Here is a 26,206-nt window from a genome sequence, read left to right as displayed (position 1 = left end):
GATAGATATCTTTATGGCCTAGGGACCCACAATAGTGAATCCGGCTGCCCTGAGACCACTTTCGGTCCGAGATTTCCAACCGGAAGTGAGATCAACCTGCATATATTCGTATTCATTATAGCCTGCCAACTCCGAATACATGGTTTGAGATGCTCTTCGACCTCTCTGCAGCTCAGAAATCACTTTCAGTTACAACCGACAAAGTTGTATTGTAGATAGCTCTCCGAGCCCGCTTGCATTTGGCTGGAAACCCCAACGTCACCCATTAGCTTGTTATTTATTATTATTATTATTATTATTATTATTATTATTATTATTATTATTATTATTATTATTATTATTATTATTAGCAGTAGTAGTGGTAGTAGTATCTTCTTCTTCTTGCTGATCTGGCAGTTTCGTGGGTTGAAGCGTCAAGCCAGCGATTCCAAGGTTCGGGTTCGAATCCCGGATGGAATATGGTTGGTATTTTCAAATCTCCATAGCAGTGCTAGAGGACAATCAAGACGGCCCGAAGTCCTTCGTTACTGAACGGACCCAATAGTGCCTTTGTTCACTTCTTCTTCTTCTTTCTTCTTCTTCTTCTTCTCGTTATTATTATTATTATTATTATTATTATTATTATTATTATTATTATTATTATTATTATTATTATTATTATTATTATTATTATTATTATTATTACTCATCAAAATACTAATATTAATAATGCTAGTCACACTATTAACGGAGGAGATGGAATCTATTCTTGGAACTCTGAATGGATTGCAATAAACAGCATTTCGATATATCTTACTGTTCTTGCTCTGTGGAAGTCAGTATTGAAACCGGAAGTAATCTACATTTAAACACCTTCGACTTTGATAGAGTGGTTCGCATATGTACGTTGATTTGAGACGCCAAATCGTTTGCAAAATACTGATTCTCGCTATCTTTTACAGTTTTCATTCTACGGCGATAAACGCTCAAAACGGAAATGGTTAATTTGAATTATTTCTGATTTGGATATAAGATTAACGAAGCATATGGAAGCCATTCATGGAACGCTGAATCGATTACAAGAAACCACATCTCGATATCTCTTACCGTTTTTGCTCTGATACCTGTCGACAGATGGATGGACGGACAGTCGGACAAAACAGTTCTATAAGACTTCCCACGCTTATGCATAGAATACGTTGAAAGTCTAATAACGCTAAGGTTGCATGTTGTTATTGGATTACATTTAATACTGTCAATAAATGAATTAAGAAAATGAGAAGAAAATTTACTCTGTAGTACTCATCATAATACTAATATTAATAATGCCAGTCACACTACTACTACTTCTACTACTATTAATATAATAATAATAATAATAATAATAATAATAATAATAATAATAATAATAATAATAATAATAATGGTAATAATATCTTAGAAAGCAATTCTTGCATTGTGGTTTCAGCATGTCCCTTTTCTCCACCGGGTAAACGTGTTCGTTTGGATCTTACTATAGCGTATCGTGTTCCATTTGACACCGATTCGCATCAATAACACACCGGAGATCACAATCACCGCCGACTGTTATTATCTTGAGTTTGCAACATTTGTCTTCGTGAAAAAACTAGTTAAAGTGTATTTAGATTCATATCCCATCCAAGGCATGTATGACCAGAGTACATAACTTTCAGGGGCTATGGGGAAAAATCGTTATACTTCCTGTTCTACGACGTTGCGAATCGTCAGAGTAAGCATGTTTCCACCTTTCAACATGTCCTTCCGCTTGTGCAAGTTCCAATGCGATACTCGTCGAAGAGTTGGATAGCTTCCCTTGTTAATTGTTGGATGTTGAATGTAAGCAGATGTTGAGAATTCGGGAAAGGCAATTAAATGAAACAGTAAAAATATTTTACTTGAGCAAGCAACTTAACAAGACAAATGAATAATATAATGTTTGTTTAGTTGTCGGTTAGTTGATTAGAGTATAACGTTCCTTTTCAACACCAAAACTATATGAGACTATACTATTCCATATAGAATACTATACTATTCCACTTCTGTTTAAAGTGGAATTCGGACCACTCTGACTCTTATTCGAGATAACTACCTTTACCAGAAATCGAACTCGTGACCACGTGCACAGAAATTACGCTAATTAGCCACTAGTCGACGAACAGACGCTTAAAAATAAGTCATGGATATACGAACGTAATATAAGAATGAGTTTAGCCAGAGCATAGCTAACAAATATGTGAGTTCAGTATGACAGGAGTATGTAGTTGAAGTAGTGCTCAGATTGTGTTCAGTCTATCTTACGTAGGAATAGTAGTGTACGAGGGAAAAATACGAAAACACCAGAGGGTAAACATATATAAGTATAATCCATAAATCGTTTCGATATGCTGAACGTCATGGCCTGCATCTGCACCTATGATTAAATATTCATATGCCACGTTTTGATAATGTAGAGGTCACGAAATGTATAAATCTATTAAGTCTTTATTATTATTATTATTATTATTATTATTATTATTATTATTATTATTATTATTATTATTATTATTATTATTATTATTGAAAAACTTTTCCATTTATTTGAAGCGTTCAAAACACAAGTGAATCAGGTTCAGTTACCAAAGTCGTTAGAAAAAGAGATAGAAAGTTTGAACGGTATGCTTAAATACATAGAAAAGTTTTTTCTTTCTTTTTTTTCAGTATAAGAGTTTAGGATATTTGAAGACAAATCTTTTAAGCTCTGAAAGGAGCTTCAGACAGAAATATTAAAGATGAAATATGTGTATTCCTTTGTTCACTGATCGCATCATATACAGTAGTCTCTTGCTTTTTTTTCTTTTTTATACGTAGAATGTTAGAAAATCCTTTTTTTAGGAAAACTAGAATTAAATCTAAATAACGAATACACTTGATTATTTTTTTTAAACGACATTTACAATTAAACAGTGTAATCCTGTAGTAAAAATAAAACTAGCACGACAAATGAAAGTCAAACTTTGGTTTGATAGTCCATAATTCTTTTGAAAACATTATATCTTAAAATTTTGATTATACAAATGACATTTCAATTAGGTCCCACTTATAATATTGGATGCCATAGTTTGACGGGAAATTTGATAACACCCAAATAACTACCAGTTAAAAAGTTGTTCTTATTAAGTATACTCAATATTATCGAACTCTAGTGAACAATTCGAAGGGTAATATTCAGTTTGGAGAGCAGGGCCGTAACTTGTGGGGATAGGGGGGCAACTGCCTCCCCAGGAAGTTCCCTACCGTTCAAGGGGGGCTCGTTTTAAGACAAAATTTTCTTACTCCATATACAATACGAACATGAAATTATAAATGAAGCATCAAACAGGTTCAGTACATTACACAACAAAACAACACACAAAAAGGCCAGTAAAACAAAAATTAGTCGTGGGCCCGTTTCAGCAAAAAATGTCTACTATTGAGGGCCCTAGAAATAATATTTACTAGTATGGCTTTGAGATTTGTCAATATTGTCCCCTAAATTAAGTTGTCATATATGAAACGGGTCCAGGGGCGTAACTAACGGTCCCGCAGACCTTGCCGTGCGGGAGGGCTCACAGGCTCGGAGGGGGGCATAAAGAGTAAGAGAAAGATGGAAAGAGGGGACCCAAAAATCAGAAAAACAACTTTTCTAGGGTGTCCAAATACGCGTATTAATGCTTCACCCCCCTAGAAAAAATCTAAGTTTTGGCGCTGTTGGAAAGCTAGTATAAACTGAGAAACCATGTACTTTCCTTCACCAACTAAAGTGCAAAAAAGATTAAGAAAATTATGTGAAAATCGAATTACGAACTACCTAGTACAATGAAATTACTTGTAAAATTTACTGCTTTAACAGTTCAGATATTCCAAAAGCCACAGCCTAAAACTTACAAATAGGCTACATTCAAAAATACATACATATAGTATATATAATAATTGGGAACTTGTTACGACGAGACATGTTTAATGATTACGAAACAAAAGACTTCTTTCAAGAGAAAAGTTTCACTTTCTTTTGACAGTGATTCATAGGTCATTTTTTTTTAAAGGATGATCTGTGTAACCATAACTTTTTACAATAGAAATGAAAGTTAATATTAAAATTATACGTTGCTAGTTCAATTAACACATGAAACAAGGTAATAAATTATATACTCTCTATGCTAATGAAAAATATTACTAAATAATTATGAACAAGGAAATGTTTGAACTTTACTCGTTTATCAAAAATCTACACAATAACAGTACTCACGACTTTGTATATGTAATATGTCTAGAGATGACACAGTTAATTTTCTTTTCGGATTATAAATCTATACTAATTATAACAAGTATTAGAATCTTTCAGCACAATGGGGATTTAAAACTTCCCATTTTAGAATCCCCATAAACAATATTATGCTTATTTTATATTAAGTACTCACTTTAAAGTATTCTACTTTTGAAAAGTTATATTTTTATATTATTCAGAAAACACTTATCTTTTACCGACTCGGAAATTTAAAAATTACTTATTAAACAGATGATAGTTATTCTTAATAAACAAACAATCTTCATATTTTAGCGCTGATTAAAAGCAGCTGGTGCTTTCCCACTGTGACGCGGTCACAAATTGTAGCTTTACATTAGTTTTATACAGTGTTATTTGGCCCAGGATTTTAGCATTTGCCCCGATGCGAGCTCCAAATGAAATAATTTAGTCACTCTTTGTTCTAGATCGGAAGTGACAACTCGCAGCATGCTATATGTCACTTTTCCATATGGAAAGTCATGAATGCGCGTCATTCTAATTATTTCTGCACAATTTTCCAGACCTCCGTGCTTACTTCCAATACGAGGGCAAAAAATAAATTGTCTTTCGTTTTTTTTTTTTTAAAAATATCTTCCATTGTTTTTATTAGGTAAAGATATTTTATTTTGACATCTTACATTGAATAGTTCTGCTCAGCAATAACAGTGAATTTTACAAACACTGTAAAATGCATGCGGCATCTTTGCGCGTGCCACTGTCATTGGTTGAGCACTCCCGGTCTAGGTCATGAAGCAAATTTCCTATAATGTGTTTCTATACAAAGCACTACATAGTATAAGAAGATTCACTATAATACGCTTTAAAGCTAACACATAAATTAAAAAAGAAATCACCTAGAAACTTACCTAGTTGGCCATCCTTTTTGAATAGATATCTTGGTAGGTGGTGGGCCTTGAATGGACGGTGCTTTCGGCGTTGTAGGTCTTGTTGTTTTTCTACGATCAGGTCTAGTTGGGAACACTACTTTGAAGGATTTCGTTGTGGAGGCCGCAGGGGCTTCTGTACTTGAAAGTGTGTAACCAGGGGGAAGTAAGGAACTAATATCAACAGTCTTTACATCGCTACTGTTGTCTGAATTAGAGGAAGGTGGTTTGTATCCAGCAGGTAATAAACCAGTCAAAGAAATATCATCAAATTTTAGCTTACTGATAAGAGAATCTACTCCTTTTGGCTTGGCTGTTGTGGGTGAAGTAGTAGCTGCAGTGGAACTAGTGGTACCTTCACTACTGGGCAACTTAAAGCCTGGAGGCAAAAATGCAGATACATCCTCAAATTTAACAGCTTTAAAAATTCCACCAAGAGGTTTTTCCGTGGTGGTTGTTGTTGAAGTTATATGGCTTGCTTCTGGTTTAAATCCAGGAGGTAACAGAGCACTAACATCTTCAAATTTAATCTTACTAAGGATGCGTTTTGCGTCAGAATTAGAAGAATTATCCGAGTTACTCGTGGTACTATTTAGTTTAAATCCTGGTGGTAATAATTTACTAATATCATCAACAACTGTAATCCCACTCAGCGATATTGAGGTAGAAGGTGCTGCAGTAGTAGTAGTTGTTGTTGTGGTGGTTGTACTAGTAGTTGTTCTTCTATTACTTGGTCTAAACTTGAAACCCTGTGGAAGCAAACCAGAAAGGTCATCAAATTCAATATTTTCTAACAGTGAAGAAATTTTCCTTGGCTTCGATGTTGAACGACTCGAAGAAGGAGAAAACTTTCGAACAAATGATGGAGCAGGACGATTCCTTTCCGTTGTGGTAGTAGTTGTAGTTGTGGATGTTGTAGTATTTGTAGGAAGCGATGGTGATTCTTGGTTTATGTTCTCATCAGCTGTTTTGTCCTCAGTGATAAGCTGCAGTTTCAATTTGCTACCATCGCTTCGGAAACCGTTTGTTAAAATACCACTGGATAGTTCAGATTGAACTCTGTCTAGTTTATCAATAATGCTTTCTGTAGATGCAGACGAAGGACTTTCCGTGTTTAGTGGCACAAGAATATCTTTGAATTCTTCCTTTCCATTTTCTTCCTGCGAATCTTGGTTTTTACTGAGACTGTATATCGGGGGTATAATTCTTCCTCCCGAAACACTACGACTTGTTTGAACACTAGCTACTACTACCCAACTTTCTGTTGAATTCGTAACAACAATTCTTGGTGTCAAAGGCTTTTCTTCTGTTTTAATAACATCTGGATTTTCAGTAATTGTTTCTTCCTCCTTAGGCGCATCTAATTGGCTTTGGGAAGAATCAGCAGCACTCACGCTTCTAGTAGTAGCAACTGATATTACTACATCTGGAGAAACAGTTGTTTCTTCATCCGCTTTGGGAAAACGAGGTATTGGTGACGTAACACTTTGTTTGTTTACTGATACGACAGTATGTACTGATACTGATACACCTGTCTCAGTCTCTTCAGTAGTATCATCTACAGAATTGATTGCTGCAGGAGTTTCAGTTGCATCAATCAAAACACTATCTACAAACCCTCTAAAATTATCATCTTTCACAAGTACTTGTTGTGGTTTCATTGTAATTATATCAAATGTTGAAGAGGAGGATTCGTTGCTTTTCCCTTGTTTGACATTTGTAACAGAATGACCGATTTCTCTGCTATCTTCATTCTTTTCCGATTCTGAAGCACGACTGTGACCTGTAGTATCTTCGTCAAGATTAGTATAATCCTTTCTGTCTTCTTCGCTCTCTGTGGTCGAATCTTCAAAATCAGAAAAGTCGTTCACAGTAGTTTCTTCACTATTGGAAGGTTTATGAGCTACTGGTACCAGATTTATCCTCTTCTGTTTCTGATCCAATATTTCTGATGGATTTATGTCGCGATAGTCTAAATTTTCTGTGCTAGAGTCAATGTTTTCAGTGTGTTCACCTTCTTCAGCTTCCTCTTGCTCTTCTTCAGAACCTTGATGGTTAACAGGTCCATCTTCTTCCGTTAAATCTTCATTTGCCAGAGATTCTTCTGACGATGACGGACTTGGTTCAGGTGTTGTCAAGCGCCTTGGAATAAACTGGTGTTTAAGTCTAGGAGGTAAAGGAGTGTATTGTCGTACTTTAGAAGGAACATTGTCAGGGCCGAAAGTCGATCTTTGTGTGGTGTAGCGAGTTCTGAACCGTGGAGTAGTTCTATTATTACTACTTTCAGATGATTCGCCTGGAGCTGTAGTTCTATTCTCTATTTTAGGTTTGTACCGATTTCTTCGTCGTTGGGTTGGATTGTCCGTTATAATAACCCCACTTTTACCATCAGTATTCCTGACAGAATCGTTGGGTCCAGTAGGTCGTGATTTGCTTGCTTGCACGCTTCTCCCGACAGTACTTTCTAGATTGCTTGAGTGTTGTCTACCTTTAGATGACAGGGAATTACTTCGGGAACCTGGTTGAGGACGAGTTCCAGGTTTCCTTCTAAGAGCGGCTTCATATTTTCTGTTTCTATTTTTAGAAGCTGTTTCTGGATCTTCGGTAGTAACTTGCAATTGCTTTTCATTTTGCTGCAAATCTATCCGCCCATCAGGCTCTAAATTGTCACCTTCCAAATGCTGATCAACGTATGTGTTCAGGCTTATATCATCATCTGCGGGTGGTTTTAATTCTGGGAAGGACTCTAACTCAATGCTCTTCGGTACAAAACTGGGAAACGTTTGCTGTCGTGAAGGACCTCTTGTTACTGGAACTTCTTGTCGATGCACTCCTGGACGGTGTTCTTCTAAATCAGGGAATTTAATGGGTCGATGTTGGTTAGAGTTTGAAATGGGTCTAAAATTAAATTCTGCTGAAGATCTTGGTGCTTCAGGTGGGGGAAAACTGAACTCTGATTGACGTGGATCTTCTGGACGCGCAAAAGGCTGCGGCTGTGGTGTGGGTAAAAATGGAACACCTTGCTGAGGGCGTGGTCTTGGTCTCACACGTTGCCTTTGCTGTTGCTGGCCAGAAAACTGTGGTTGTTGAAAATCTTGTAATCTAAAAGATGGTTGTACCTGAGAATTAAATTGTGGAATACTTTGTTGATGCTGAGATGGAAGCTCTGAACCACGTAAATCTACTTCAAAGGACGTTGGACTCGGAGTTATTGGCCTAAAGCTTAATGACGGTTGTCTAGTTGGAGATGACTGGTCAATTCTCGGGGGTTGAGGAGGCTGTAGTTGAGTTTGTGGCAAAAGAAACTGGTTTGATTGTTGAGGTGAAGAAAACTGTGGCCTCGACTGTTGGTGATTTTGCTGAGGAATTGTCTGGTATGGGATAAAAGATGCAGACGACTCTTGCGGCAGTGATAAAACAGGTGTTTGACTTATATGTTGTGGTCTGAATTGATTTTGAGGCACCTGAGACTGAATAAGTGGACTGAAGCCAGGAAATTGTTGTTGATATCCAGACAGGAAAGGATGAGAATTGGAAAGAAATGCTCCTTGCCCTGTAAGAGAAGAAAACTTAAATTACTACAATGAAAAACTCTTTATTTAAATGTCTTTAAATCTAAGTAAGTGTGCTAGTCTTTTTCTTTACATGATGATGATTAGTATAGTTACACATAAAATAAATAAAAATGTAGAAAATGCAATTCTAATGCTTCCTTACATTCTTTAATTTATAGGAAATAAATTTATTTTTTCTTTCTAAAATTGCTTTTAAGATTGACAGGATAAGTTTTCATAATGGGTTCTAAAGAACACAAACAAGTAAGCAAGCAAACATGAAAACGCACAAATTGTTGGCAAAATTTCGTGCTATTTATAGTAGATTATATATGTAATTTTCTTCTGCCCTGGTATAGTATATTGCAATTATAACATTGCTTTTGTTAATATACGAGATTAAAACAACAACTTCAATGCTTGTCTGGGAACAGTGACAAATCTCCCACGTAGCGTATAAAAGGTAGAACATTAAAATTCATGTACGTTATGATAGAATTAAATGTCAGAATTAGAATAAAACTATACACAAGAAATTAGCTGCTAGTAAATGAAGAATCATATCCAAAAATATATAAGTGCTATGAATAAATAACTTAGTAATAACTAATAAGCACGATATAGTCCATCTTCCTGTACTAAATACGTATCTGTAACAAATATGCACGCTAAAATACATATCAGACAACATTTGTAATAAAAAGGAAGCATCCATACATTTTCCTTTATATAAAAATAATCTTATTTTTAAAAGTTATGTCCAAAATAACATTCTTTAATAGAGATGAACGTGCAAATTAATTGTATCGAATCCCCAGCTGCATAAAATCATGATATTTTCTCTAACGTATCACACTTTTTTCTCAAATGAAATAATGTATTCATTTTTTTTTAAAGTTGTATGGGTTGCACAATAAAATTCCAAAAATGCTTATACATTGGAGTACCGGTAATCCGAACAGGTTCGGGAGGGAAAAAAATATTTTATTTTATAATTTGTGGCAAAAATACGCAGTTTTAGGAAATTAATAACTAAAATTATGAAAATGGGTGGGTGCATGTTTTCATAGACAACAGGCAGAGCGAACTACACAAAGATAATAATACCCGTAACGAAAAGATTTGTAACTACTGTACGTACTGTACGTGGAATAATAAAGGCATCAAGTTTTTCCAACATTTTAAACATTTTTCCAGTACAGTACATATACTGTAGTCAGAAAACGTGTTTTGAAATACTATACGCTATGTTTATAACATAATAGACCCGTTCATTTGCTTCAAGTTACGATTTTACTGTTATTCCGGCTAATCCGAACAATCACGTAATTCGAACGAGGTTCGGTCCAAGTTAGTTCGGATTAGCGGGACTCCACTGTATTTTTATAGTCCTCTCGCCACGATTTTGGTATCCTATACAAAATACTCCAGTGATGTGAATTAGTTGCGTTTGTCGATCCGTCCGTCTGTTGACAGGTATGAGTGCAAAAACTGTCCGAGATGTGGTTTCTTGCATTCGATTGAGCGTTCCATGAATAGGTCCCATTCATATCCTCCGTTAATCTTATATCCAAATCAGAAGTAAAACCATTTCCCTTTTGAGCGTTTATCACCGTAGAACGAAAACGGTAAGAGATAGTGAGAACAGTGGCGTATTTACGATTTTGTTTCGGGGGGGGGCTTTGCTAACTTTCGGGTGGGCTTTGCCTGAAAATGTGAAAATTCTGCAAGATATTTCATATACTTTACTATAGTAGGTAAGATTTCGGGGGGGGGGGGCTTAAGCCCGGAAATCTCCTAAATACGCCACGAGTGAGAATCAGTATTTTGCAAACGATTTGGCGTCTCAATTCAACGCACGTATCCGAACCACTCTATTAAAGCCGAAAGTGGTTTAAATTTACGATTACTTCCGGTTTCAATACTGACTTCCACAGAGCAATAACAGTAAGAGATATCAAGATGCTGTTTATTGCAATCCATTCAGAGTCCCAAGAATAGATTCCATCTTCTGCCTTAGCCTTCTATTCAAACCTGAAATGGCTCAAACGAGCACCCCAAATCGAATGCAGAAAATCGCCGGTAGCTATCTATTAGCATTTTCGTTGTACGATATGACGATGTGTTGAAACGGGAAATTATTAGTTTGAACCACTTCTGGTTTGAATAGAGGGTTAACGAAGAAAATTAAACCTATGAAAAAAAACCATCTCAATATCTCTTACCGTTTCTTTGCTCTATGGAAATCAGTATTGAAACTGGAAGAAATTAGTAAATTTGAAGCGCTTCTGATTTTGGTAGAGTGTTGCAGATAGCCTTTTGTATTGCCTTCGACACTAAATCGTTAAAAAAAGAAAACTTCTAGCTATCTGTTGCCGTTTTCGTTCATTTGTGATAAAAGTTGAAACCGGAAATTACTCATTTGAACCACTTCAGGTTTGAATAGAAGGCTAACGGAGGAGATGGAATCTATTCTTGGGACTCTGAATGGATTGCAATAAACAGCATCTTGATATCTCTTCCTGTTATTGCTCTGTGGAAGTCAGTATTGAAACCGGAAGTAATCGTACATTTAAACCCCTTTCGGCTTTAATAGAGTGGTTCGGATACGTACCTTGAATTGAGACGCCAAATCGTTTGCAAAATACTGATTCTCGCTATCTTTTACCGTTTTCATTCTACGGCGATAAACGCTCAAAACGGAAATGGTTAATTTGAATTATTTCTGATTTGAATATAAGATTAACGGGGCATATGGAAACCATTCATGAAACGCTGACTCGATTACAAGAAACCACATCTCGATATCTCTTACCGTTTTTGCTCTGATACCTGTCGACAGATGGATGGACGGACAGTCGGAAAAAACAGTTCTATAAGACTTCTGACGCTTACGCATAGTATACTTTGAAAGTCTAATAATACGCTATGGTTGCATGTTGTTATTGGGTTACATTTAATACTGTCAATAAGTGAATTAAGAAAATGAGAAGAAAATTACTTGTACATGAGAAGAAAATTATATTCTGTAGTACATGCTCATATAAACATATTCCCCAGCGATTCTCCTGTGTCTTACAGAGGGGACTTTCCCCAATAATTCGAATGCTGAGTGAAGTATATCGATATTAACCTGTATTTATATTTACAACCAATGTATTTACTGAAGATTGCATACAATTATCACACGATCTGTAAGTAATCTAAATTTGTGTAACCTCTCTGTAACGGTCATCTTTCATGTCCCACCGGTATCCGTTATTCATAGGTTTCACTGTATTATGTAAAAGAGCAAATGTGTATGTTGAAATATAAATCACGTTTAAGTTAATCAGTGGCAAAATTTTTAACTGATGGTAATTTGTTTCGTTGAATTCTGTTTGTCTCTTTTATTTTCTTTCTTCGTTCATGTTCGTGTTTGTAATCTAATTCTTATTAGCGTTGATTTCTGGAAGCTGTGAATCGGAAACTACTTTTGAGATTTGATACTCCATGGATAATGTGTCTGGGAGATGTCAAGGAAAATTGCTTAGCAACTGGAAAGTCGATATTTGAGTTTACACAAATGTTATACTAGCGACAAGTAGGAGGTTTGTGGTAGCCTACAAGATGCTTCTAACGTTTCCTTCCTTTAATGCAGTGGCTTTCTTCATCTCAGCGATAATGTGTCTGTGCTCTAAGCGTCAGAAGGTAAACAAAATATCCTGCCACAACTCAATGTCAAGAGGAAATTCGGAAGCTCCTCGGAAAGGAAGTTCGTCGGTGCTTCTTCAAAAGTCTAGTGATTGTGATGTGCATTTTGGACATAAGTACTATACCTGGTGTGGATGGAGAGGAACTTCACTTCTCATACACACAAGTAGAAGTGCTTGACAACACTTAGGTGTCACAACCAACCGCGATTAAATGTCTGTATGAGTGAGATGCTTTAACTAAGACATTTACGCAGAGTTTTGAAGAGGTGTTATCAGGTCTCTTTCATTACTTCTTGCTACCAGATGGAGCTTCTATGCTATTAATCATCAGCATAGTACTCTTCAAACAGATTGTCTTCTGAAAAGTTTGATAGGGTATGTCCAATTTGGCATGTCGGTTAATGCCCAATGAAGTGGTAGAAAACTTTGTCAGTCAGAATTAAAAAAAAAAAAAACGCAGTAAAGGTAAACATAAATGCCTTTCGTGTTGTAACAAAGAGGTCAAGTGTTCGATCCTGTTGGTCATATTAATTGAAGTTGAGTTGAGTTGATTTTGAGTTTAACGTCCTTTCAGCAGCGAGGCTATATGAGACGGGACCTACTGATTAACGTGGAATCCGAACCACGTGAGCTCCCGCCGGGATTCGAACCCAGATCTCTCGCGCCAAAGGTGCGTAGCTAACCGCTTAGCCACGGATGAGCTCATATTAATTGAAGCTTTTGTGATTTTTGACACTACTAGGCCGTCTCTGTGCGAGTATTTGACATTAGATTGATTGAAATTTTGGAGGTTAAAACAAATACAATATTTAAATTTTACAATATTTTATTAGCGCAATGGTTCCAATCACTTTTGACTCACGACACACTTTACTTAACGGCCCACGACGTCGCGACACACCTTTTGGTATTTTATTAATAATAAAAATAAATTATAATAGTGTAAGACTAGCGTTGTCCACAAGACAAGATTTAGAGCTTTTTCGTCTCGGAAAGGTGTCTTAAAGGTGTAGTCTCATCTCGAAAAGATGTCTTAAAGGTGTAGTCTCGTCTCGAAAAGTATATGTTTCTATTGGAAGAACTCTGTCTTGTCTTGTATCTCGACACAAAAATATTCAGTTTTGTGTCGTCTGGTGGGGAACACTATGTAAGACTCTAAGTTTCTATAAAGTAGTAACTCTATGTAGTACTGAGCATTGATACTGCTGGAAGGGTTGACTAGTATAGTCTGGCTCAGACTTGATTTCAATTAATTAAGTGCTTTAGGACTTTTAAATTCTAAAGTTTCATGATACATTCTATGGGACTGTGCGACACAACGCTTGGGAACGAGAAAATTTTGTTCACAGTTCGTCATATACTAATTGATAGATTTCATTAAGCTGAACAAAATGGTGTGGGTGAGTGTAAATCCAGATGCGTAATTTTTGAGAAAATCTCCAAACTTTTTATTTATTTTTTTATTTATTTGAAAATCTAAAAATTGGTGTTGCACAGTGACAACGACATATGAATATTGTAACTAGAGCCAGGATTTCTATGCATAAACAAACTCCGAGATATGCATGCAAATATGCACAAAAAATATATAAAATATGCACTAATATATGCAATAAAATTTTAACATATGCACTGAAATATAAGTACTACGAAAATAAAATTCCCTAATAAAATAATAAAATTTCTTTCAATACCCTAATGACCTCTGATGCAATGAACTATGAATGTCTTCCTTATGTTTTCTTCTGTTAACCCAATGCGTTTACCAATGACAAACGTTTTAAAGACCGAAAAGTTTATTTTTGCACCAGCAGAAGTTACTAGTGCGTGTAAAAAACACCAAATGTTTTCTTGTGTAAGGTCCTCTTCGAATTCCATGTTTTCACCATTAAGTACAATGTTACAGATTGTTTTGTACCTGAGATTTTTTTGTCTAAAACTTGACAAAGTTTATCTGACTCTATTTTCGCCTCACTATTTTGCTAAAATATGCATGTACAACAAACTCTTCTTTTTTTCTTAATATTCATATTTGCGTTTACAAAGTGATTTAGTCCACTTTAAATATAACCTACTTTCTTGTTATATACTCTGAAATATACTAGTATGCAGCAATAAAATTCGGAAATATGTAGTACCCCGCAAAATTTGCGAAATATGCATGCACATCGAAATTCACTCAAAATATGCACTTAGGCCCTATATGCGCTAACATATGCATCTCAAACGAATCCTTATAAATACGTCGAAAAGAAAAAAATAATTTCCATACGTTTTTGTATGTTAAGATAAACATGCATTTTGCATATAAATCTGGGCTGTAATTATAACGTATTCAGATAAAGCTTATACTAAAGTATACATTAATTATGTTTTTCATTATGATACTAGCAAGATGACAGTACATGGTATGGCTAATGAGATTTATAATTAATACTTAAACTTTAATTTTTAACTAAAATACTGTCCAAAGGTGGGACATACAATATACATCAATCGATATATGGCATCGGAGGGTCGGATCCAGGATTTTCTGAGGGGGTGCACCAATAACTACCAAAATAACCAATCATACTGACACTCTTCAAAGTGACATGTAACAATACTTTTTACCCCTGATCCCCTGACAACGCTGATGCATAGAACGGAGAACAGTATTTTAAGGAAGGTCACAAGTGGTATTCAGAAAAAAAATGTTTTCTCTTCCTGACTTCTGTTTTCTTTCCTACTTGACAAACGTTATATTATTTTGGTTGGTGAATCCTTTTCATTCAACCTTCAGAAAATTGGACTTAAAACTATTGCTTCTGCAAAGCTCTGCTTTCTTTTAAGCCACAAACGTAAAACTTGATGGCAGAAAGTTTCCGAAAATGTTGCTATTTTTACTGCTAGCTTCTCATTTTAGATAGTAGAGCTCTTTTGTGGCTAAGCGGTTAGCGTACGTGCCTTTGGCGTGGGAGACCCGGGTTCGATTCCCGGCGGGAGCTCTTGTGGTTCGGGTTCCACGTTAATCTGTAGGTGCCATCTCATCTGCTGAAAGGGACATTAAATCAATCAACTCGAACTCGAAACTCATTTTAGATAGTGTATATTTACAATGGAGGAGGTGCACCCCCTAAATCCGGACCCTTATATATATATACATATATATATATATATATATATATATATATATATATATATATATATATATATATGTGTGTGTGTGTGTGTGTGTGTGTGTGTGTGTGTGTTGTTTGTCTTCTCATAACAGTACCTCCTACTTCTAACAGTGACTAATATATACCTAACAATGACGCACATATTCCTAACAGTGACAGTGCTTCTAAGAGAGACACATATCCACTAATTATAATTTCGTGAAGTAAAATTGTTGGTAATATAATTTACTTCAAAAATAGTCTGATATATTCCTCCCAAGAAGTCTTTTCCGTGTAATGTCGAGGTCGAAAGTCTGTTAGGCTTTGGTTAGAATGTTGAATACTGAAATTAGAACTAACTCAGAGAGAGAGAGAGAATATTTTTAATTAGCCTACGCTCCTACTGAATTTGGGCTATATCACACACAATAGATAATCATATAGTCAAGAAAACGTTGACCTGTAGTTATAAGTAGAGTGAAAAATCGGTTAAAATTCTGAAATTGGGAGGCTCTGAATAATGTACTAAATTGTTTTATAAAGTTCCTCTTATGTCAGCGTGCTATTAACACTATAATTTATGTATCAAACGAAAGTGATTTCAAAGATTCGTGCATATCTTTCTTGCAAAGAAGTTTCTTTGATTTGACATTTTTTTCTCTATAAATCTGGTTATGTTTCTTCTTGGATCCTATTATCATTATGGGGTTATACATTGCCTGACTATTTCCATGACTTTCTAATCAATGATTATCTCAATTATCTCCTTGTATTTTGTCCCTATTGAGCTTTGGAATTATTATTGTCTAGTTTGAGCTTCTCTAACATTTCGGATATCATAATCTTAGCTCTTTCCGCCAGGATATTAAATTCCTTGCAACTTGTGTCTTTTCTTTAGAGTTAATAAAGTCCCCGATACAGATGCTTATGAAGATATTATAAACTGTAAATAATTAAAAATAGTGTGTAAGGTCTTGTAAGTTGGCTAGGAGATACCATTCCAGCATTTATTTGGTAGAATTGAGGAAGAATTGTAAGAAGACCAAGTCAGGATGTCAGCCGCTAAGTTCTAACGCCGGGACCTCCCGAGTACACTAACTGCTCAAGTATACCCTATGTTTTTTTTTTTTTAAAAAAAAAAACTTTTTGAATATATTGTAAGCTACTAATATATCGTTACCACCATAGATATGAATTTGACGAATAGACAAAATTAAAGCATAACTTTCTAGTTGATAGTTTAAAAACAAATAAAGTGATTATGTTTTAAAGGAATCTTTTAGTTTTATTTTTGATCATTCAATTACAAATACACATTTTATTTTATTTTTTAATAAATGTCATAACGTGATTATCAAAACAGTACCCACAAACTCTCTGAAACATTACAAACGATTGTATTTTCACTAAGAGGTGAGACGTGAGCTTAAATGATCATAAAATAAAAGATTTAAGTACCAAGTTATGTTTATCCTACAAAAATGTTCAATGTGTCTACAATTGTTCAAATGGTTCACTTTGTCCCGTAATTTAGTTCGGCCGATACTTGACTCAGGATCGTGGTCATATTTCGGCACATTGCCAAGCATTCATACTCTTTCCAACATAGTCACCCAACTTAAAACTTGTAGGACATCTTTTTGTGTTCTTACCTGAAGGATGAAATATGTGTATCTACATTACCACAATTTTCTAGAATTTGCAACACCATCACGGCTACCATAGTGAAAACTGGACTGCAGGATACATGTGCCTATCCGGTCGATGCTAGACACATTGGACTTGGTATTACGAAGCTAATTTGTGGAAACATAATTCGGAAGTGCATTTTTTATTTTACAATAATAAAATCGTGTGTGTCTCTCCGTGAAAATACTGTCAATCATAACGTTTCGTGGACTTTATGAACAATAAATTCTAGAAATTTTCTACGATTGATCTATCCTCTGATTTTTCTTTTGAGCAATGACACTTCCAGCCTGAATAAGTTCCAGATTCTTCTTCAGATGGATTTTACAAACGAGTTCAGGGAAATCAAGATTCCATATATTTCAATTTAAAGTAACAAAGAAAAAGTATTATCAGGAGTGGACTTCACCTGGAACGTCAGCTTTAAAACAAGATGAGAAACTATATTTATTAATATCTGTAAAATTAGTTTAAAACTTCCTTTCCTCTCAATCCCATTTTCACAAACGTAAAAAAAATAATGGTGGTTTTGTCTTATTCATAAAACCGCTGAGTTATTGGTTCATCAAGAATTTTCATTCGGTATAGTCTTAGTGCGTATTATTTACTTACATCTATTCACTTTTCATGGGAAAATATTCTCCTCGAACACTCTTTTGACACCTGAGGTTCTGAACGCTATGCTTTCTATATAATACATAATACTACCTTCTTTTGTTGCTATATTACTGTAAGGAATTGTTTTTATAAATTCAGACATTTAAGAGCCAATAAAATCACGAAGTACTTGAAGCATATCATTGTATAACAAAATTATAAAGATCAAGCGATGAAATTCTGAGCGCTGCGTGTGGATTTGCGCACGATGGACCTTCAACCGTGTCATTTTTATTTCGACGAAGGAACAAAGAACTAGCATTTGTTACTTAGAAAATTCTCTTCCTCTTCGCCTTTTGCGTATTTTTTGGTCGTGATGGAGTTTTGGCCATTTTAATAAAACGAAAATAGTTTTGCGAAACCATTTGGAGAAAAGTCATGCTCTTTCTTCATACAGGTAGGCAACAATAATAGGCATCACTGAACCTTAATTAAACACCATAGGCATCATGCAGGTAACGCACAGTATGCTCTGAAAGTGAAAGTGCTGTATGTATACGTGAAGTGGAGGAGGACTTATACAGATGTTGGTTCATAAGGAATTTACTTTCAAACTGACGTTTACAGTGAAAGGAAATGTCTACATATCATATGATGTATTGAATAATGACGTGGGAGACGTAACCTTGGAATTTCATATACAAAACGCTACAAATTCCTTTCTTCTCTCTCTCTCTCTTTCTTTCTGTTTTGGATTAGCAAAAAAATCTCTGGACAAACACTAGATTCTTGTTCCTACAGGGTGTCTACTATTTCAGACAAATAAAATATCATGACTTTTGCAGGTTTTCCAGTCTAAAACAGAAAATTCTCCAGACTATATTTTAGTGAAGTTAACCGCTATTCTCTATACACTTCTAGTTTCATAACATCTGATCTCTTAGTTGCGACAACTGTTATAAAAATACGAATAACGCTAAAATAGATATGTATTTATTCCTGGCAAGAATAGTATTGTTAAATACAATGTATTTATATTATAAATTAGAGTTAACCATACATAGTTAAGCTCTCATTTATCAATACACTAAAATTAACAAGATCAGAATAAGTGTTATTTGAACTTTATTAGGGGTTACTGATTGCAATAGCCTAGCTACACCCCTGGACATGAGGATCATTTTCTAACGTGGAGATTAAAAACCACGAGCTCCAGACGTAAGGGTTGCGAACTCCTTTCAGAAGTCCTCCTTGTATGATGATTTCTGGGTAGCGAAATGTTGTTTTCCAAACTTTGTGCAGATAAAATGTAAGAGCAATGAGATAAATCTAACTTTATCAAAAATTTCCAGAATATACAGAAAACTCACTGATTTTTCCCTGACTTTTCTAGGTTTTCCAAGTTATTCAGGCTAGTAGACACCCTGTCCTACCTGAAACAACTATTATGAAAAAGGTTTAAAAGGTATTTCCTTTTATTCAGACACAATAAATACTCCCATAAGACAGTTTTTAGGGGGAGAATGTTTACATTACAAGTTGACGTTTCGAAATAATTTATTTTGTAATTTTCTCTAGATATTCAAATATTACGCTTGAAAAAAAATGTCTGAATACAACATGTTAAGGGAATCCTTGGAGCAAAATCATTAAGAAGGAGTAGGAGTGGATTTAACATTGGCCATAGACATTTTTTTTATGTATATCGGGGATTTATAGATATATTTTTTTTAAAAAAGCACATTTCAATGTAGTTAATAGAAATGTTAGTGTAGCTGTACCGATAGTAGCTTAATGGGCATATTAAAGTAGTAGTTCATTATATTAATAATCGAAAATTCCAAAACGAAATTTATAATTTACATAATAAATTAAAACTTCGATATGCTCATAAAGTTTTCATGGGCGCAATTGCATTAACGTATATGCTGTTTACGTTGAACGATTGTGCCTTACAATATTAAAAAAAAATCGTAGATTTGAAATATACAATAAAAAGTATTTATAGCCTATGTTAGATCGAAGCTCTTAATTTATACTAGCTCTTGTTTCCTTTTAAAGGTTGGTATCAATATTTGATATGGGAAATATCACAAAGCATAAGTAATAGGTTTTATTCGTTTGTTTTCAATTTAATTTTTCAAAAGCAGAGTTATGTAAAATGTCAGGCTACAGCTTATCATGGGAATCAAACGTTTCCTCACTGAGGAACAAACCCGAGTTCTCTATACCAAAGACCCGAATTATAACCACTGATTCACGAGTGAGATCCTAAATGTGTAATTGTAATTTTTATTGAAGCACTGAGTGCAGTGAACGCATTAACACACACTTAAGACACAACGTCCACGGAGGCAAAATACACAAAAATGAAATCCACTGAAAGATTTTCGTTGTTACATGGTTAAAAAGTAGCGCCCACTTCCGGGACATAACACGACCAGGTAGTCACGTTTACAAGCCGTGGTGAAAACAAATGACTTGTATATCTCTCCTAATTTGGCTGAGTCAGTTGGAGTCATGCATTCTTTATCACCTGCAGGCCTTGGAATGTCTTAATCAATATGTAGATCTAGTACACGCTATTTCCAATACGAAACAGATTAAGACTCGGACCGGATTGAACAACGTGCAATGCAAAAGCGAAATTCAAAATTGCACAACAATACGCCTTCAACCACCTCCAATAAAAACAAAGCGCCTTTTTAGTTTTGTATTTAGTATGGAAGGAGATTTGTTTTAAATAAATTAATCTAGAATGTCAAATAACATATCGTGAATGGCTCGAGGCTCACTCATTGTGGAGATTAGTATCAAATATACAAATGTATCCTTCACTTTATTATTGCGTTCAACTACGTAAAATCGAGACGTCATTCTCTGCAACTTTCTTATGTGTGTGTGTGTATGTATATGGCTGTGTAATCGTTGCTTTGTCAACAAGGGTTTTTGTATGTAAATTTCTGTGACTTATTTATGTATAAGTAAGGAAACACTATCAGATCTTCTATATAGGGATATTTTCTTCCTGATAAGATCGTTAGGCGTAATGGAAATTAGGCCAAATGGGAATTGGCATATCACCTAAAATGGCGGATGTGATTATTATCTGTGATTGACAGCTAATAAACTGCTAGGCAAAATGGGAATTAGGCCAAATGACGAGTAAATCTTAAGTATACGGGAGCTTCCAGTTTCACTCCTCGTATATGAGTGTGTATATGTGTGTATGTGGTAATTGATTTCTCGGTAAGTACTTGCTGAATCTGAACCAAATTTAGTGGTCAAGTAGCCCATTGTATAAAGAGTAAAGACCGCTATATTTTGTAGACGAGCTCGGCCAGGGACAGACTCAGCTCAGCAACAGAGGCTATGTTCCATAGCTTTGTACGCCGAGAGCTTTTGGGTTCGGTTCATCTCGACTTATTATTATTATTATTATTATTATTATTATTATTATTATTATTACTATTATTAGAGACCGGATGTTTAGGTATTAAAAAACCTAGAAAATAGCCAGGCAGATAGGCACTTAAAATTTAAAAAATAGGCAGTAAAGTAGGCACTAAAATGTAACTTGAAATAATGAAGACAAATACTCAATACAATTAAAAAATAAATTCAAGTCATAGATAATGTTTAAAGAATATAGAAACATGGCTGCTTGTTAATTTCTTCTACTATATATATAAAAACGAAGCTTGACATGTATTCTATGTATGTTTGGTAATACATTCTCTACAGCACTTTATCACTACACGTAACAATCCAAATTTTACACACTTTATCAGTGTATACACCAGTCCAAACTTTTACAGCACTTTATCCGTACACATAGTAGTCCAAAGTTTTACGGTATCTTATTACTACAAACAACACTTATATTTCTCGGAAGAGGCAGAATTTTTTCTTGAAGTATTAAATTATGTACTTTCTCCAATAAAGTCTTATTTTGAAGAAAATGCATAGAAGAGGCAATATTAGGCACTAAAATAATTATTTAGGCAAGAATGGGTGAAGTAGGCAAAATAGACAAAATAAAATTGGCTTAAATTGAAACTATAATTTCCCATATAAATTTTAAAACGTTATTTTTGATCATATCTTTAATATTAAAGAATAGGTATTTTGCCTAACATCCGGTCTATTACTATTATTATTATTATTATTATTATTATTATTATTATTATTATTATTATTATTATTATTATTATGGTAAAATGTGACTAGGTCCAAACCCCAATTTTGACGCCTAATAATTTGGGAACCCAATGTCTGCATATGAAAACATTTTGCATGCATACCAAGCAAATTAAGATCTACCTACATGCTAAAATTGGTCAAGGTCGAGTGAGTTCCCAGAACCCGTACGATTTAAACTGTTTTTTTTTAATGATTAATTTAAATGTATTTAGCGAAGCCAAAAGAAGAATGAAAAGTACTTTGATTTTGCTAGTTTCCATATATATGTGTATACGTACATATGTATATTTTCTGTCAAGAATCTTGAAAAATGACTTGAGACTGTAATACAATTTTAAGGAGAAAAGTAGGAAATAAATGTTATTCACTTGTACTATTGACTAAATAATCAATTTGTTTTCTTACCAAATGTGTAAGATAATGCCAATTCGTTACGAAGCCTGAAACAAATTTGTAACCTATAAAATATAGATTTCATTCATATCATTTTTGTATCTGACTTGCTGCACTTCATATTGTAAATGAAATGAAATGAAATCTTTCAATTTAAAGTGCTCTTTAGACTAAGGGAGACGATGATTAAAGCAAGTGAATGATAGTGAAATAATTGGTGGAATGACAAAATAAAGTGAGATGAAACGAAAGTACCCCGAGAGAACCCACCGAAACGATGTTGACCACTACAAGCTTACTTGGCCAGGGATTCCACGCTCTACCACTGAGCCACCGTACTCTCTATCACTTAGACAAGGAATAATTCAGAAATAGTTTATAGATACACAGAAAACGAACAAAATAATGATAATGGATTTATGAGCATGAGACCAATATCTACCTTCGTTTCGATATTCTAATTATATTAATTATTTCTTAACCATTTTTGTTAAGCTATTGGCATAACAACCATGAACATAGTCTATGACAATTTACTTTAGCCTAAAATTTAGTCTGTTTGTGAGCTAAATAAGTTATACACCTTGAAAGCTACGCGCAAAAGAGGGTAGGCGAGAAAAAATACATGAAATTTTTCTACCCCTGTACTGTGGTAGTTTTCGAATTTTACGTTCCTCAGAACTAATATTCTCGTTTTATTGCTCCCTAAGAAGTAATTAACCTAGCTTTGTAACACAAAATGTCACCTAAAATCTACATGTAATTAGTTGTATTTAAATATCTGAAGAGAATATTTGTCGAAAAGAGCGCTTTCTCTTGAATATAAGCTTTCTCCTTTCAATGTCAATCCAGAGCTAAGACGCTTTTGGTGAGACACCATTGCGTGCGTATGAATTCATCATTCATCACCATTTTTCATTCTTCTTTTATATTCTAAGACTGACGATCAACGTCCGGGTGTTACGTGGAGGTATTCTGCGTTGGCACATAACCATTAGAAAAGGAAGAAAGATCACGGACGACATGGTTCTTGTCACCAAATAGCTTTTATCCTAAAGTAGCATGACATCAGAGTTAAGGACATACTTGTGTATGTTATCAGCTTTAAGTAGTGGGATTATGGGAAGGCTGAGAATATGGTAATTACATATTTAAGCAGGAAATATAATATAGCTTCCTTTTAAGATAACGCGCTTTGATGCCATATCAAATTATTAATGTAAAAAATGATAACTTAGAGAAACACTACGACATCATGAATAAGGTAAGTAGACAACCTACTTCAAATACACGTGCTTCACTGCCTCCGAGATTCCTCAGTGGAATGCATATCGTTTTATTACATTTTTCAGATAAATTTAATACTTTTTTCAATTGGATCCATGTGTGTAAAACATTGATATGTTTATTGGTAAAGGAACACGAACAACAGTACATACTTTCTGCTACCCAACACCGTACATTGCTACAAATTTTTACAGCACAGAAAAAGCATACAATTTTTTTTTCAACAAAATAAGAACTGTCAATTGTTATTGGCAACGAACAATTTACTTTTAACGCCATAAAAATGAGCTTTTCCTGATTTTCTCGAAAACTACACATGAGAATTTATTCTCAAGGATGTTATTTTGTTCACCTCGATAAGCTCTATCGACTGATATATGTCTTATTTTTCGACAATCTTTTAGTACAGAAATAAAAAGTCAATATCTAATGATAATTTTAGACTATAAATAAAAAGTCAATATCTAATGATAATTTTAGACTATATCTCATAAACTGTGCTATGCATTGTCTTCCTGCTAGCATCATAATGAAGAGCTTAATGAAGATTTATTTCAGTATCAGTTTCACCTCAATAACTGGTATGATTCTCGTACAATATCAATTTTTTTAAGTTTATAAACAAATTATTTTTTTTTCACTTTTCCCGAGAACTACGCATGAGGTTTTACACTCACTCATGTCAAGTTATTAATCGATTGGTTTGTCGTTAACGCTAATACATAGTATTGTATTTTTTTTAATGTTGTTAAGCAAAACCGTAGATATATTGAAAATAATGAAAGTAACTACTTGTTATTACTGACATAATATGTTCTGATTACTATAATTACCACATTCAATAATTGTATAATTTTCCTATCTCGTATCTTATGTATTGCCTACTGTTGCTCAGGAGACAAGAAGTACCCTCTTAAATTGGAAATTTCTCGAGTCCTCGTGGATAGCCCTACTTCATCCAAGATTTTGATTTCAAGCACTGTTTTATGTTACGTGATTCATAATATAAGAACTATAAATTGATAAAGTGATGGATATGAACATAACAAAGAACATTTATTAATGTTTAAAGATACAAAATTCATTACATAATATATATGTCAATAACAAGATATGGTTTAAGTGTTTTCATATACCTTCGTAGACCTCTTGTGATGCGAAAGGATCGTAATAACATCTAATTAAATTAAATAAATTAGATGTTATCACTATCCTTATTTCTCGACTCGCCTCGTCTCATGGGTGATAATAGTAGTATCAAATTATTTCATGCACAATCATTACATCTAATATTCCAGTACCTTGAGGAGTCATCTTTGTATCAAATATAACATAATTCCGTAATGTTTATCATAATATCATGTTATTTACGAATCATAAACTTTAACTACGAATTCGTAAATCCCCATTTTAAGCCATAAAAACCAATAAATGAAATATCATTTTCATATATTTAACAACTACCTGGCACTGAAGTGCAAGTCATTACTCTCTAACTATAATTACCTCTAACTTAATATGTAAGATCCCAAAAGTAAATACTTTGCGAAGTTTAACGTCATAAATATCACGTAGGTTCGAAACTTTGAACAGAATTCTGCTTAACTCGAAGAAACACAAGTTAGAAATATGGAATGGAAAGACGTGCAGCCTGAATATTTTTCTATTCCATTGTTTATGATAATGATTCCTTAAAAATATAAAATCTTTTTGTGTAGTGTAAAACTATTTCATTTACATTTCGATACTCGGTTTTACAAGAAGAAAGTTATGTAACGCACAATATGTACTGTCCGAATGTAGTGAAGTAAGGACAGGTTTCTGAATTCGTACACTCGTTGCTCCAGGTACAGTATTAATGTATTTTAATTAACGTACTTTTGAAACATACGTATCTTTTGAGTTGTTCGTCTATTTTTTTTCTTTCTTTCTTGAAAATATTGCTGTGTCATTCCAAGTTGGTGCTCTGGTCAAAGGTGTCTTAGAATATATGTTAGATATAAATCGTTCACAGAAAAATATTTAAACACACTTATACAAAACAACCATGAAAGAATAAATGTAATTTCACTCATTCTTCATCTGGTGACTGCATTTTGCATACTTCGTATGGCTAAAAAATTATTTTATACGCTTTCAGACAAGTTGTGTTCGTGGGTTTTCTCAGGGTACTCCCATTTCTTCCCACATTCTAATTCCACAAATTCTTGCATCATCATTCACTTGTTTTTATCATCCGTCTCCCTTAGCCTAAAATCATGATCGTAGGACGTTAAAACTGAAAGATTCAATTTCATTTACTATCAGACAAAGAATACTCTCACGCACTGATGTAATGCTAAAATTTTTGGTTGGTATGCGCTAAGTTATTTTCATTAATATACAGAGTCGTCCCAAAATAGGTATGCAGTTGTAGTATTGCCATAACTTCTCGTTTGTAACTTCTTTTCTCTTTATCTTC

At 34.3% G+C, this 26,206-nt stretch overlaps 1 protein-coding gene across 2 annotated transcripts in view; it reads right to left on the bottom strand.

The window, feature by feature from the left end:
* LOC145668392 (uncharacterized) overlaps positions 1–26,206 on the bottom strand; it is a 193,239-nt gene that overhangs the window by 64,912 nt on the left and 102,121 nt on the right. For both annotated transcript variants that reach the window (XM_081736180.1, XM_081736181.1), the window contains exon 2: positions 5,170–8,740. In XM_081736180.1, coding sequence (XP_081592306.1) covers positions 5,170–8,740 — 3,571 coding nt within the window. The remainder of the gene's footprint in view (positions 1–5,169; positions 8,741–26,206) is intronic.

The sequence above is a fragment of the Thermobia domestica genome, chromosome 13 (genome assembly GCF_964235325.1).
Source record: "Thermobia domestica chromosome 13, izTheDome1.hap1.1, whole genome shotgun sequence".
Taxonomy (NCBI): domain Eukaryota; kingdom Metazoa; phylum Arthropoda; class Insecta; order Zygentoma; family Lepismatidae; genus Thermobia; species Thermobia domestica.
This window is presented reverse-complemented; position numbering and strand designations above follow the sequence as displayed.